Source organism: Magallana gigas, chromosome 6, assembly GCF_963853765.1.
Source record: "Magallana gigas chromosome 6, xbMagGiga1.1, whole genome shotgun sequence".
Lineage (NCBI taxonomy): Eukaryota > Metazoa > Mollusca > Bivalvia > Ostreida > Ostreidae > Magallana > Magallana gigas.
The window spans coordinates 43,448,009-43,465,008 of record NC_088858.1 but is presented as its reverse complement, the minus strand read 5'-3'; the positions used below and the strand labels follow the sequence as shown (position 1 = coordinate 43,465,008).

Here is a 17,000-nt window from a genome sequence, read left to right as displayed (position 1 = left end):
GGAAATAAACTTTTGTACTCCAGATGTGATGTACTTTCAATCTCTCCTCGAAGTGACCCATAACAAATTAAGAAATCTTGTACTTCTTTAAGGAAGGGAACATTGATTTTGAAGTTGTTCTGTTAGTAAAATGCAATGGAACATTACATAAAAAGATATTTATCTTGACAAAACATTACATATTTTAAATTAAGTCACATCATCTGTTCACTTTTATTTAGAAATAATATAATCTTACGTAATCGGAAGGAAATGATCGGAATAGGATACACTTTTTTCAATAAAAAATATATATGGTTTGTAAAAGTAATAAATTGAAAAGGTTTACTGCCACATTTAATATTTATTAGTAGACTTGTTTATCTGTATATCCATTCTTAATTTAAATTGTTAAAAAAAAATAATTAATCTGGAAATCAGTGACACAAAATTAATTTATTTCACATTTCAAAAAATCATAAAGAGCAGTCATAATATTGTTTTTGCATTTTATTTTATTTGATTGTCTTTGATGATCAAAGGTTATACAATATATTTTTATAAGAATACTTATGCTACTTAATGGAAAGTTGTGTATGGCCTTTTAAACTATTGTTGCAATGTAACTTATTAAATGACTTATTGTAAGATTGGGTACGACAGGCATTTATGAACACAATTTAACTGAATTTTGATTGAAGTTAGGAGCTTAAAATCTGTTTATAGCTTTGTAGAACTAGACATTTGGTAGGCTTTGTAGGTAAGGAGCAATTGCACACTTTCAGACATTAAAGAGGCATGGTCACCTTTTTGGTCAAATTCTGTTTTTCTGTTTTTATTATTTACAATGCCTTAGGAATGCATTTCCAATTATTAAATGGAATTTTAGAGTCAGTGGTAAAGTTATAAGCAATATACAGGGCTCACAATTATTTCATGTAAACAAGGATCGTGTCCTGTTTTTGTTTACATTAGTTCAATTTACTGGTAAAAGTTCTTTTTAAAGCTGATTTTCCATCTTTTATTCATTTTAAGCATATATAAATAGATCCTAACGTTTATCACACTTATTTCCGGTCTAAAACTGAAGTTTTCACCTCAACGTTCAAAATGTAAATAAAAGCTTTGTTTACGTAGCAAACAATTGTAATTAAGCTCTGTAACTTGCTTGAATTTCAACGAATGACACTCAAATTTTGGTTGGCTATTAAAAATGCTTTACTGAAGCATTGTAAACATTAAAATCAGAAATAATTTTGACCAAAATCGTGACCATGCAACTTTAATGATGATGACCTTATCTCGTATTTTGAATGTACTCACACAATTAGCAACTATTTTAATTAAGGTATCATTTATTCCATTGTGTATCTTCATACAATTTTCGAATAAAAAAGTGAAATGCAATGAAATTATGCCTTTCTTTTTTTGATGAACTGGAAACATCGCATTTTTTCTTATAAATGAATATAATTATATATAATATTGATTCATAAGTTTTAATTTGTGAACCAATCATGTATTATATTGATTCATAAGCTTTCATTCATCTGTGAACCAATTATATATCATAGTACCCTAGGGGATCATTGACCGAAAATTACACTATTTTCTAGAAATGAAGAAGATTCCAAAGGTAATATTATATATTTTTTTACCTAAATCTATTTGAATTCAAATCGAATTGAAATGCTTTATGTGGTCTTTCAAATCCATAATAGCATTCTCGATTAATGATAATCAGTAGTACATCTTGAGTCAAGATGTGTCCCCTTTTTTTGTTAAATATACCTCAAATCTTAGTTTATTTGAAATAAAAAAAATTCTTTCTTTTTGGCTTATAAAGCAGTCACTAATCATGCATTATTGAAATCCTCCTTTCTGTGGTATTGAAGCAATGCACATGTTTAATTTGATTTCTTTATTTAAAATCTTTCGTGCATTACATTGTCCTATTAATATTTGATAAAATGTCAATTACAAAAATAAGCAATTTTCAATCAGACGCAACACATTTTATACACCTTCACATACCACCTGCTTTATCTGGGAAAAGTGTTGAAGGATTTTGGCGGATGTATCTTAACACACGTGTGTGGGTCTTTCTCCAACACTTTATAGACTGCTGTCGTGATAAATAATAAATGGAAGATAAAAAAAAAGTGTATAATAATTCTGCAAGGGACATGATTTACATTAGTTAATGCTTCCATCGTTTGCTACGGTGCTAACATATCAATAAATATAATTTAATGGACCAAAAAAAAGTTAGCAGACGTGTTATAAAGGTGTATTCTATATAATTAATGTTAGAAAATGTCTGGTTTATTGTCTCGGTTACTTTTTTTACTGAAATCCGGTTCGGAAAATACAAAGAATAATTATCATCAAAACAGTAACGGTACGAAACACGGAAATTCATATCAATAATGAATTTATTATCTTTAAAGTAAATTAATCTAAGAAATCTTTTATTCTGTAGCACACAATCCAAATACATTATTCTTTATAATAAATGTTTAACTTTTAGAAAGCCGGAATTAATAACAAATCATCATTCAGACCCACTTTAACATATTTGATGAATTGTCTTTATGGATATGCTTTGACTATAAAAGAGGAAAAAAAAACCAAATATTTTAAGCTTTATGATTTGAATGTTTACTTATTTGATTTCATACGCTCTTTAATTCCAGAATGTAATAACAGTCTTAAGTACACAATGGTGATGACAATCGATTTAATTCAATTTTTGGAAAAGGGGTTGGACTGAATTGAGTTTTGCAGTAAATTTTCAATCTTTTCATGTTGCGACCAGGCATACAATGTCTCTTAACCCTTTAATAGCTCTTATAAATATAAAGTAAACTATGTTTTCATTATTTTCTTGCAAATAATTATTTGTAAAAACGACAGATATGCAGACATTGCTTTTTCCAGCACATCATAAACTAAAACAGTATTTGCTCATGTATTTTTTTTGTTTATTATGTCATTCTTTTTTTTAACAAAGAGACAATACAGTGTACATATTATAATTAAATATTAACAAACAATGTCATTCAATAAAATTTGTATCCAATTCAAATGGGTTAATTTGGATTAAAAATAAAACCCTGAATTACAAAACAAAAAATATACTAGTAATTCCAAGAACAGATTTATATGCAATATAATTCTATATATTTTTTCTCACATCACTTCTGTTTCTATGGTTTCAAACAAAACCTAATTGCACTGGAAAAAAGTTTTTTGGATACAGAAAGAACGTAACACAACATTGCACTTCTACAGACGTATATAACTCTAAGTGGAAACTATAATTGCAATTATAACAGAGTTTCTTGAACTAATACAACAGCCATCTTCTCTGTTAGAATTTACAAAAATGATGTAGCCATAAAGTTTAAACTGTCTGAATTTCATACAATATACCTTCATCATTGTAAGAATTATGGCACAGATTTTGTAGACATAATACGCTTTAACCCTCTGATAAAAATATTTCAAATTTTTCTTTGTTGGCTCGAAGAACCACGGGCAAGATGGGTGGTTAGATGCTTTGTGTGAAGATTTCAAGAGGATGTGCGATTTTTGTATATCGTGACTTTGAATGCAAATGGGGTTTATCACTAAACAATACTTGATGATTGTGTGAATAAATTCGCATTCTGTGATAACCCATTCATACATATTTCACAAAATAGGGACTACATGTAGGTATGTCACATGGAAATAAATAAATGAATACTCTTTAAATTGAATTTAAGATGAATTAGCTGTAACATTACGTTTGCACAGTTCTTAAATACCAATATGGCATTTTCAGACAACAACGATACACGTTGATAATGACACCCACACTGATACGGACGACTACCAACACCTACTGACCAAAGGATTTGCGGACATCCTTTCTGGGTCAGAGGTCAAAAGACCGAACCAGCATTGGACAGGTCGGAGTGATTGTTTTCCTTAAGATTGTTCCAAATATGTGTCCAGTTTATGAAGTTTCACATACGGCGTGGATTGTGAGCAAAGAGCACCCCCTGGTACATGATGCCATTAATCTCCATGCTGACTACCAATGAATTGTCAATGTCTGAGCGACCATCGTCTGGAGAAAGAAAAAATACCAAAATGTAAATTAATTTATTTTTATAGTTTTGACTAATCAGAGTAAAGAATGAATTGATCTGGTTAACTCGTATAGAAAAAAAAACCACGCGTAATTTTGTGATAATTGCTATTTACGAGGCATTTTTCATAAAACGGTTACAGATCACAGAAATTTTGTATTGTACGTGTATGGTGATAGTTTTTAAAGTTTTGTGTTAATATTAGAATATTTGGAAGAATAAAATGAATAAAAACATTGTTTTGATACATTTTTATCCTTTCATTAAAAAAAAAGAGGTCAAACGAAATCCTTTGAGACACAGTAACGAGGGTGTTGACACTTTCTGAACAGAGCCCAGGGATCAGCCTCACGTTTTGAGATCGAGGCTGATATCACCAATTAAAGTTCAGACTCTGATAAAATTCAATTGAATAAAACCTTTGAGGGACGCATTTTAAAATCCATTGTTTTGTACATCAAAGGTAATAAAAACAGTTTGCAGTCTGCAACCATTTATAGCTATTAAAGAGAGCGATAAAATAAGAAGACGCGAGAATGGCTTGCTTTAATGTTACTGATGGAAAATATTGAGAAATGATAAGTCAATTATGTAAAGGTGCTTTTAAAAGAGATGTTCAGATTTGATATCATTTTCTTCTGTTTTGATAAAATCATCGTCACTTTGATAGCTCGCAAAATGTCCAGCCTTAGGTGAAAGATAGAGACTTATAAAGTTTTTTGATGAAACACCCATAGGTTTACTTGCGTGTTTCTTTGTACGTATAAAATATATTTGCATTTTTATTCAGGAAGAGAAAATAAAAAACACAGAATATACATATGAAAACTTTGATCTAAAATTCCCGAAAATTTAGTACTGTCAGTGTATATTTAAAAAAAACCTGCCATTTACAAATACGTAACTTTTTTGTCCATTAAGGGAGTAGTCAATCCATTAAGATTATATCATGCATAGTGAAAACATGTCTTGTCAATCGTAATATATTCGATACATTGCTAGTGTAAACAAAGTGTAGGCGACCACTCACTTCGACTAGTAATCTTTATGTGTGTGTTGGGCATGGTATGGGAGGGGAGTCTGTCTTCCTCTGTAGAGACGTGGGGTCGTTTTCTGGGTGGCTCCTCAGAAAGTTGAGCAGCTGCGCGTGATGCTTCCTCCATTTTTCGTGTGGCGTGCTCCATGGCTCGAGATGCCGCCTCCATTGCAATTGCGTCACGCTCTGTTAAATGGTCAGCTAAACTTCTGGGGTGGGTGGGGGTTGGAGGTAAACTGTCTTCATCAGGTGTTCCGTTTCCTCCCGTGACTATAAGATGTAAAAACCCTTCTTCTTAAAATCAGAAAATCTGCAATATCATACTGAACCCCCATACAGGTGTAGACATAGGTGCAAACTCATGAGCATTATTTAAACATTGTTGTGGTTATTTAGGAAAGTGCATGAAACCTATCGGATTGATATCAGGAAAATAATTCGGTATTGTTTGTCAAAAATATCTAAGATGTGTGCGATTAATGTAATCAAATCTTCACAGAAGCGTGATGCTCAGTCACTCGTGACGAGGTGGCCAATTCTCCTCGCCATTTGCTACTCGTTTCGAGACGTCTCGTCCCCCTCACAACAATTACCCTCAGTGCAAGTGTGTGATCAAGGCGTTTAATTCGGAAGATCGATTCAAATTTTTGTCATTAAATACTTAAATTGATCAGTGCTTTACGATCGTAAATATTAAAATCAGCGAGGAAGGAAAAACAAGATTTTCATCAGGAACGTTCAAACTTATAATCGGCGTTTTGTTTCATGTAGGCAAAGCTGAAGCTTTGTCGCGCGTGTTCCCCTGATTAAATTACAGTCTCCGAATCATTAAAATCATTATTGTGCTGATGCGGAGCCATCAGAGGACCTCAACCAATAATTTGGGAGATTTATTCTGTATTTTCTTTGGCCTTTTCATGACCAAACTATTTAATCAGCCTGTATTTTAATACATGTAATTTGTCAGGACTAGGGTACGTATCAGCGACCGGGCACGGCATCCGAATCAAAATTTCTCCAACCTAGCATTTTATAAAATTGAAGCAACAATAATTGGGAGGACCGAGGCTCTGATAAAATCTTCTCTTGTTGGGGGAATGGCGATGGATCATGCTAAAAACAAATTTAGGGTCTTTAATCCTTTATCGAGTGACTAGTGTGTCAAGTGAAAACATCCAATGTGCAGGATATAAAGAACACTTAATTTGTTGAATCAAAATCTGGAGCAAGAGATCAAATTTTTATAGGTTATTGCGTACAACAAAATCATTCTAAACGAGACAAAGTCAGAACCAAATTAAACCTTTTGATTGGGACACATCCCATTGAAAAGACAAGAATTACCATTTATACTGCCTAAACAGCCTTGAATGCTTTTTAATAGGTGCCTTTTTTATACTGGGAGTGGTTTTTAGAAATGTTGCCACCTAGTCGTTCCTATATATAAGGGATGTTTTTGTGAAGTTTTTTTTTATTTAAAAAAATTAAATTTATGTTGCTTTTTCTTTTAAAATGGCGTTGATTTTATTACATTTTAATCAAACCATCATTTCAATAGAGGGCAATTTTTAAAACTCTTAAAGCACAATTCATGACATCATATGTTTATGAGACTTACGTAGTTGATGATGCTGTAACTGCCACAACTTTTGTAAACTGGTCAAAGGAGATCTCCGTTCTGGAAGGTAAATAAAGTTCACAGTTTGAGTTCTAATTTTGATAGTTTTCTCTGAAATTCCATTAATTCTAAGCCATACAATGATTCAGCATGCTTTCAAAGACAGTGTATTCAAACAACAGAGTGCTTTCACACCAAAAGTCGTGCTACAGTGTGAATGACCATCAACCTTTGGCGGTTTCTTTTTTTAAATAAGGGAGGTAAATCACAGAAGTTTTTAAATCAATGAATTTTTTTTCAAAACAAGAGAAACTGTTGTGGGACAACATGCCTAGTAAGTCTTTTTGATTCCATCCGTTTTCTGTCATAGTAGAGTACTTGAGTAATGAGGAGGGAATGAGTTGTTCGTTTCGGAACACCCCTCCTGCCGCGCTGCCTCCCAGTTTTCCGTTAAAGAGACCGCCGTTGAGGTGAGGGTGATGTGACGAGGGGATAAGCGTGGGTCCTGGTGACAGATCATAACCATAACTGGACCTCCTACCTTCCCGTCTGTTCCCATCTATGGCTGCCTGGAGTTCTTGAGGCGTGCTTAGTTTGAGTTTCTCGCACTCGTAAGGGTACAAGTACTTCATGTATCTAAAGAGATAAAAAAAAGTTCCTGATGAGTTTTGTATTGTGGTAGGTGTACAAATATAGATATGACGTACACAGAAATAAAATGCCACAGTATTTTATTTATCTATATTTTCTCTTTAAGGTAATGGATTGAAATGGCTCACTTACTGTGTTCTGAGGGTAAATGCAGCACTAGTGATGGATGAAGGGAGATTGAGACCTTTTGTAATTTCCCGCCATAATTTCTTGTTGATGACCTCCACCAAACCGCCTTTTGATACAACCAATCGGAAGAGCTCATACAAATCAAGCGTTTGTTTGGCCATGATGGGGATTCTGTTGACTGGCGTACCTTAACAATGTCAAAAACAATTTAACGTTAAAATTTGTCAGCACCATAAATACTGTGTAGAACTAATCTAATTAGGTTTCTTAGCAAGTGTGAATTGAAACAGATTCTAAATACTGGTGTCAACTCATGTAAGAGAGCCCCTTTTTTCTTTTATCTTCTATACAATGAGATGCGAATTTACATCGTACAAAGCACTTTAGAAGGGAACACATCCAAAGCATTCTTAGTGCTGGGCCAGAGAGCGAGCAGCTCTTGATTCTCGCGCTTAAGAGACAGATAGACATCATCTCCTTTAAAGGCCGGATTAAGTTAATATAACGACCATTGTCGACGTTATCCGCGGCAATAATGAGCGAATTTGTTCCGTATTAACCGGAGACAACGACAATCGGAAATCAGAGGCCTTTATCATCTCATTAAATTACTGGATCACAGGGCAATAAAGGGAGATAACTGTAAGTCCTTTGATACGAATAGAAATATTGACATTCGGCAATTACAAGCTAATTGAAAGTGTATCAAGGTCTAATTTATCTATTGCCGTTAATATCATGTACAAACAAATTCAATTAATCCTGCCATCCCTCGATCCCTATCAATTATGTTGTTTTCAATACTGGCCAATGTAACATTTATTGATTAATATGGCTATAAAGTCTAACGCAAGGAAGCGGCAGAACCCGGGCCTTCGAAGGGACTACTTATTCGGTGTTCCCAGTTAACACGTTTTCTGTGGCAGTTTACAAAATGAACATTAATTATAAATGCCATGATGGAATGTTCTATGTCCAAGTATCATTTTACAGATTGATTAATTTGACTAATTGCTACAAACAATATTTTGGAAAAAAAAAAAAGTTCAGACGACTGAATGAAATATATTTGATGGATGATGTCGCTTCTTCCACCAATGTTACCCATTTTAGTCCTCGCCCTTGTTTTTATCATATGGGTAATGTATGTCTGTCTATATCTGTTTTGAAAAAGGCTGATCTTCTTTATTTGAAATAATGGTACGTAGCAATGTCGTCAAAAATACGCTTAAAAGGAGTATATATGATGATTAAATGGATTTCTTCGTCTTTGGTGAAATATGTCATGTATTTTTAATGAAACGTGAAGATGTAGAAAATTCTCTGCGACTCCGTATGATAGACACTGATGCAATTCGTTATAATCAAACTGTGATAAATCTCCGATTTAATGATTATGTTTTCTTGGGTGACTCGAACTAGATTCTTTGATAGCCGATGCCAGATAAATAATGCAGAATAAAACAGATTGATTTCTAAAGATGAAAGATGAAAATGTTTATATTAAATCGGACATAAAGTTAATGTATGCTTTGATATTCCGATACATATTTCATTTCTGTGCTGTGTACCAAGGCTGCTTTTACACAAGGCTGCAATTTTTCTTCTTGGTGATTCTCATTTCCGCATATATCAAAAAATACCTGTGCATACAAGCCTTGATTATTAAGGGCATCTGGTTTTCTTATAGGTTTTTGTTGTACTTTCTCTTTAAAATATTATTCTGTAGACTTTTTCAATTGGAGATAAGTCGTTGAAAACTTAACTTTTTGGCAGCTTTAATAGATATAATCAGGACGAGCATTTCAAACTCTCAAGTTTCCTTCAAAGCCTTCAATTTGATCCGGCTTTCCTCTCGAATTAAACCTTTCAAGCAAGCGATCAATGCGTTTGACCCTGTGTTTAATGAATGACGCTTCATATAGAAGCCGAATTTGGTCGATTAGATAGAAATCGCTCAGATTCATTGATAACGATCTAATGTCAGATTATGACAAGCCCGCAAACTTCCATCTTTTAGGTACACCATGGCAGTACAAGGGCGTTAATCGAGTCAGACACGTACACCTGAACACATGTTTTAAGTACATGATTTTTTAGGGATGTATTGTCTGTCCTCATGGACCCCATAGCTTTGTCATCATATGAATTCCCCCTAAGTGAAGCGTTGTTTTTATTAAAACTGTTGTGTTTTTCATATAACAATTCAATAAAGTACACCCACACATTGTCTCAATGTTATAATTCAGGATCCGAAAAACTCTCTCTCTCTCTCTCTCTCTCTCTCTCTCTCTCTCTCTCTCTCTCTCTCTCTCTCTCTCTGTGCCATGGTGATAGTGTTCAATCGAATAATAATTTTGTTTAACACCAACAAAGCGCAAGGGATCCTTAAAGATGCTATATTTCGCTATAAGAATTGGGAAATTAAGGATGATAATCGTATTTCATTATATCCCACTAACTTAAGATAGCTTCAGTGGTTATTAAGACTTCATTTCGCCAGACCAAGAGAATGCATTGGTGACAAATTAACCAATATTAAAGGCCATTTACAGGAAAATGAAAGCAATTTAGAATTTTTAAGATGGTATAATTTTATAGTAAATATTAGTGAAGTCCCGCTGGGACTAGAAATCAACACCTGTGCATGTTTCCCGGAATATTCCATGTCACGTGGTACAAACACAATTTGTCCGAAGAACAATGAAGGGGCCATATTTTGAACCATTCTGCTAGGACAATTGATGCAATTCGGCAAGTCCGGAGAAAAAATTAAATAATCGCCCGGTTTTTTGCTTAATCTCTGAGTAATTTGATATGTGACCCTAATTAGAATCTTATATCCAGTAATTTGTAGACCTTTCACAATGAGATAGTCTTCGTAGACAGCACAGAAAGGAATTATACCGGCTTGCTTCCAAATAGATATTTATTACCCAGGGATAACCAAGTCTAAAGTGTGATTATTTTTTCTTTAATGGGGCATCAAACACCTTTCCACCGAATGATGAGAAATTCATCAAAACTTATATGAAAACTTGTTAACATTGCCGCAATGGAATTGAATTAGCTGACAATCAAACGGGGGCTTAATCGAATGAGGCGACAGCGCGGTGATCAATAGTCATTTAGGGATCGGGCTCGGACAAGCCGACAGACTACTCCCTTCAAACAATATAACGGAAAATGAACTTTCAAAAGCCCAACTAGTTTTTTTGTGAGTTTTCCCCTGTCTTTTAAATTAATTTTATCTAATTTCAATTTATCGAATGTGTAATTTTAAGGTATCCGGGACCGACGTAAATTATTTATAAAATCTCTTTTAGACATGATCTAATTGTTGTTGCCGGGTTTTTTTTTAAGTTTTAAATGAAAAATCGATAAGATACTGACAGAGAATGTTGTGTCTACTTTAATTAGGACTGATCATGTTCGCAAAAAAGAGGATTCAACAAATTGAACAACCACATTGGGGTTTTATTTTCGATATGCAAGTTATATTCGGAATAGTTATTATTCGGTCAATGTGTTAATGTCCGGCAGGCAATGAAATCATGTATGATTTCTACCAAATCTAACACGATCATTAGAAATGGAAGAAAATGTATGGTGTCTCTAAAAGTGTTTCTTCTCCGAAAACAAAAAAGATAGATTTGATTTTCTTCTGTGATAAGATCCGATGACACGAGTGAGGCGACATCTTATCAAGAGATATCAAAACGAATCAATTTATGAAACAGAAAATATTGAATTGTTAATAGTAGTGGGAAAGGCAGCCCTTGATACTTAAACGAGCACTATGATCCCCGGAGACTTATGGCAAAATCATCTTTTTGCTGCCGAACGACAAGTTTAACACTATTCGCCGACCGATTCATTCAATCAATTATAAAGCGATGCCAGTGATACTGAAAAACTAATGCAAAGCTAACACTCTCTGAGAAATATCAGTTTAATGTTGAAAGCGACATTTTGGCCTTTTGTTATTAATTTATGAAATGTAAGCCATTTGGGGAATTGCCCACTATGACTAAATGTCTCTTTTGATATCATTGCTAATTAACTCTCTCTGCATCTTTATATTCAAGTCATAAAATTTAATTACAGCTATAATAATTACGGCGATATTGTCATACCAAGGAAACGAAAAACGAGAATACCAAATGATTGTGGTCGCGATCTCGAGGGGACGGTACAGAATCTTAGGAAGATTTTTGAGAAACTGGGCTATCTTTACTGTCTCTTTTGATGAATTTGATCCAAATGACTTCACACCTATTGAATTCCCCCGCGACCCGGTTGTCTTGGTATCAACCTGCAATGTTGTCATATAAAAGGGTCACTCGGGTGATGTTGTCAAGTCGTTTTTGCTGCATTGCATGACAATGCAACGTTAAAGAACATCGCAACGGGATTCGGTTCGTGTTCGTCGTTTTGCTCACACAAAAAAAAATGATTGTGCAATAGAAATTCAAGTTAAAAAATCCTTTTATTGGTGAAAGTTGGTTACTGTCACGTGGCCATTTGTTTTGAGATGTCTTGCTGAGAATTCCGAATGTCTCGTTTAATTTAGCTCTGATTTTTTATGTTATTCAGAAAAAAAAAATTGTGTATTTTTCTTATGCAGTTGTAATTTAATTTATTCATCGAAACCCAACAGTAAGGAATAAGGCAGCAACAATACATCGTACATGTACAATATGGTTGAACGCAAGTGTTAATCCATTGCTCAGATTGACACGAAGATAGCCAATGACACTGATCCTCTCACTTTCAATTGGCCGGCAAATTAAACTGACCAATCGTTTGATAGATGAGAGTGGACAAGAGGCCCCCCGCCGCGATGACACGCGTTTAGCGCTAAGATCATGTTAAGCCAGCGGCCTGCGTAACAAAAACTTGACAAGTTGATGATAGATGATGGCATCTTCTTCTTGTGGTATTTGTATCTAGAATTAATGCTGAGTTTTAGCGTTCTTTGGCAGGTTTTATGATAAAGAAATTGATTCTGTCCATATTTTAATTATGACCATTGACCTAACAGTACTCAGATTTGTATAATGTTTACCATATGTAATTTTTGTAAAATTTAAAAAAAAAAATGCCCTGAGAAACAAAACAATTTTTTATCATTTATTACCAATGGGATTCGCTATAGATTTCAAACAAAAGAATGACTAATTACTTTTTTATACTTGCTCTTTAAAAACAAGTACAGGCTGGATTTTATTACAATTTTATTGAGTTGAAATAATGTGTCAGTCCTTTCCCCCCTTCTCCGTATCACTTACAATCAGAACAAAGGAAATACTTTCTTTTCTCGACATGTGATAAAACGTTTCAAAGATTACAATGGAAGGAAGAAGAAATGAAAACAAAGTAAGAAAAAGAAATGAACATGTCAAACCAGGACGAGCCGGGATCTTATAGCGATGCAGGGAAATAACTGATTACACAGCATCCATAATTAAAAGTATATTTACTCTGTCATAAATCATATATGCCTAGGGCCGTAACAATAACCATATGATCGGGATGATCAACAATTGCAAAAAAAGAAAAAAAAATCCTCACAACACACTGCGAGTAAAAAACGAGGATTCAATGGAGTACAATGAGATCTCAAAACAAATAAGTAAATATATAAAGACGATTTAGCCTGGTGCATGATTAATTGCAAGATACACTAATGTCTCTCGCTACAAGAGGGGAGGAATTAGAAATGGATATGTTTTTGGAAACGAGTCAGCGTGGATGATGTTTTTTGCGAAGTCTTTGTATTGTTAAATGGTTTCCAGTACTAATCTTTTAACAAGTTTTATTTCCTCTTCATGTATATAACGAGACTGTTTAATAAAATTTAATTCAATACAGCGCATCGTGACTCAAAAGAAATACAAATAAAAATGTTTGCAAAAAAGAAAAAAACTCTTAAAATTCCCCAGCGAGTTCAGCGTTCACTTGAGACCCCAAAATACAAGGAGGGAGGGAAGTGCCATTGCATTTGACATTTATAAAATGGTCCGTCAGAAAGATATAAAACCTATATCAAATCTCCTAAATAAATGGAAAGGGGGAAATCATCGGGGCACCAGATTAAATCTGGCCGGTTTCTGATTTCATTAAAAGAAACTCGCCGACATATAAAAGCGTAAACACATCACGGCACCTCCCGCGGAACTGCATTAATGGTCAATGGCTATCTCCACATCAGTTATGATTGATACAACATTCTTATAAAGTTTCTAAACATACGTAGTGGAAATCTATGTAGCGCCTTAATTCAGAGGCCCTCAAAAGGAGTTCCAACTTGCAGAAAATTTTCTTGACATCTAAGAAGAACATATTTAGAGAAGTATGTGACAATTTCAGTGATAAAAATAATTGTTTTATCCCTTTCCTCTTCGTTTTGTTATGAATTCTGAATAAGAAATGTTTAATGACCCCTTGCCTCCCCAATCCCTCATCTGCCTTCTCATCAATATCAACGAGGGCTCATATCTCTCTTCATAATGGAATATAATGGTATATCTACAGATACAACGTGTTTATTTTCCATCTGGCCTCATCTGCATAAATACATTCCAATCCCTGTTATCTTAGACCGAACGCAGCCTCTAAGATTAACACGAGATTAATAGATTAACTTTTTATTTACATGTACAGATTGTAAACCAGAAATCTCCTACCAAAAATGTCGACTCGGGTTTTCTTGTCCATTTTTTTTTTTGAGGGTCCACTATTTGTTTTTGACATTAAGTGTACTGTCCTATCAGCTGTTCCCAGTCTCAGAGTTAAGGCTTGATTAAGCTATAATGAACATTAATTTGGCACGGCCTGGTATATCTGGGTTGATATTACATTATATAAAGGGCGGCGTGACCAGGTCATAATTAACTTCAGAATTCCTCCCTGTTAATTGAAAATCTCTGTATATCATGATTAAGAGAGGCCTCATCATAACTTATTTCTGATGTCGATTCTCTCTGACTCTCCATGCTTCAATACTTAACCAGAGCTTGTTCCACTCGTGTTTATTACTCACTTTAAAAAAATAAGTTTTATTCTCAAAAACAAGTCCCTCGAGTAGAAAAGCAAGACGCAACATTGTTGTGTGTCGTGCCTCTCGATAATAACATCGGACAAATATTACATTAAAATTTCAAGATATATCCTGCGTTTTGGTGTAAAATACAATTTGAATATAACCGAATAGCACTCAGATAATTCCATTAGATTATGAATTGAAACAACATGAAATACTTTTCAGCAGGAAGATACGGTGTTTAAAGCTCATAAGTCATAAAATATTCAGAGGGATCCTCATAACAAGCAAATCAGATAATTTGTAATAATCCAGTTTCACAATTTGAAACAAATTTTTAATTGTTGTTTTCTATTATTTTCATTACTTTGTGAATAAAATATGCTACGATATCATGCAATGTATTATTTTTTTTCTATTTATAGGAGTGTCATTTAGGCGTGATGTTTGTTTTTTTTAATCAAGACTGTTTCTTTGTTTCCAACTTTTTGATCATAGTTCTAACAAAGGCATGTCTTTGGCGCAAAGTGTTCAGTGCAGTTGTGCCAGCAGGCCTCACATATGAGTAATCCTAAATGATTACATGTTAATGATTCTATAGCCCTGAACAATCCATTACTTCCGGATATTTTTTCACTTCCGGACACCAAAATTAAGTTCTTTCCCAACCCTAAAATTAAACGTATCTTGATTTTGGCAATCGTTCACCCAGTGTTTAAATATCTTTGAACAGCTTATCTTGACACAGTTTCTTTCGTGTCTTTTTGAAATAGGTTGAAATAATTCAAAAACTCAAATTAGCGCTTTTCACACTTGAGGCGACATGGCCAAAAACATCAAAATGTTTGCTGCAGAAATCGACAGGCCGATTTCTATCGAACAAATTAATTGGCCAAATTTGTCATACTAAAAATATCTGACCAATTACATCCATTGAAAAGTTTCTTTATCGTGTTTTGTTAAAGAACGATGGCCATTTAATTTCGGTCGATATAGGAACATTAAATCCATTGCAAATCAAAAAATATAAGTCATATATGCACAATTAAGGCATAATTTTTTTACGGAATTCAAAAAGACCACCGTTCGATATTTGCGACAATTGCTCAATATAACCTTGATATTGCGATACCGAGCCCGACGCTTTCGAAATTTGAAACCAAACGGAGCAATCTCGCCCAATTAATAACAAAAGGCGAAAATGTAACCCTGCAGAATTAAAACGTCTATAATCTTGGTTATTGGAGAAACATATGCGAATACTTTATGGTTTTTTGACATGAAACATTCTGATTTGAGAGTTAATGTATTGTGATGATAACTTTATAGAAATCAAAATATTAATTCCAGCATCATTTTAAAGGGAAATCAATTTGTAAGAGGAAAGAAAGCGAGCTGTTCTATAGAGATTTTTATCAAAAGGTACCTTGATTCTGACATAATATCATTATTAAACCTTTTCAGTGAATGAAATGCTAGATGACTCACTTTAAAAGGACTTTAATGAGGCTCAATTTTACGACTTCTAGAAAATTAAAGTTGGAAAAACAAAATATTAGTACACTGTAATCTTTCATTGGACATACGAATTTTGCATACAGACTTGGAAAAATGATTAATTTTAAAATATATCTTCATATTTCAGTCAACTTTCTACCCTAAATTTCCCTAGAAACATGTAAGACAAGAGTGACAGTCCTTTTTAGATCGTTATACCATCCTAATACCAATTGCTGAGACATAATTTGGATTGCTAATAAATTTTGGGACCCCTGCTAATAGAGAAGATCACAAACATTTTGCGATTGGGTTATACGTATAATCTAGCTGATGATGAGTCTTATACAAGCCAAGTGGCACTAAGACACGCCAGTGGTGATGTATTATTCATCAATTTAATATGTATTGGCCTTTTGTGTAGCATAAGACATTGGATTATATCGACAGTAATCGGATAAAATGGTCCATTATTGCAGCATAAAATCACCATGTTTTATAGTCATTCGACCAACTACCAGGAAACTGGCGATGACTTTTCAAATCTCTGTAAGAAAAGAATAATTAACCTAGGATGACAGTTCTTTGCAAATAATACTCAAGGATTGACGAAATATTAAGTTAGGAGTGGGTAGGAGCAATCCGGAAATCCATGTGACATGCACGCTTATTATATGTATTCTATATAGACACTCCTCAATGTTAACCATTGTCCGGGTATTTCTTTTAGTTACTTTAACGTTTTTGAGAATTTTTTGGTTCCCGTGTGAATTTTTAAAGCAAATAGAAGACATATTTACCATCAAATTTTAACCGGAGCAGAGGCTGATAAATCGCACCACTGGTATTCAATATTCGACCATGAATTGGCGTTTCATTTGGATAAAGTATTAAGTAAATAATTGC

The 17,000-nt window shown here is 33.9% G+C and overlaps 1 protein-coding gene across 1 annotated transcript in view; it reads right to left on the bottom strand.

The window, feature by feature from the left end:
• Window positions 1-3,004: 3,004 nt before the first annotated feature.
• The window catches only part of LOC105326367 (AT-rich interactive domain-containing protein 3C), a 22,371-nt gene continuing 8,375 nt past the window's right edge, over window positions 3,005-17,000 (bottom strand). The window contains exons 4-8 of the mRNA XM_011426362.4: window positions 7,556-7,739; window positions 7,104-7,408; window positions 6,773-6,832; window positions 5,149-5,424; window positions 3,005-4,096 (exon numbers count right to left, since the gene is read on the bottom strand). Of these exons, the coding sequence (XP_011424664.2) occupies window positions 3,993-4,096; window positions 5,149-5,424; window positions 6,773-6,832; window positions 7,104-7,408; window positions 7,556-7,739 (929 nt within the window). The 3' untranslated portion in view covers window positions 3,005-3,992. The remainder of the gene's footprint in view (window positions 4,097-5,148; window positions 5,425-6,772; window positions 6,833-7,103; window positions 7,409-7,555; window positions 7,740-17,000) is intronic.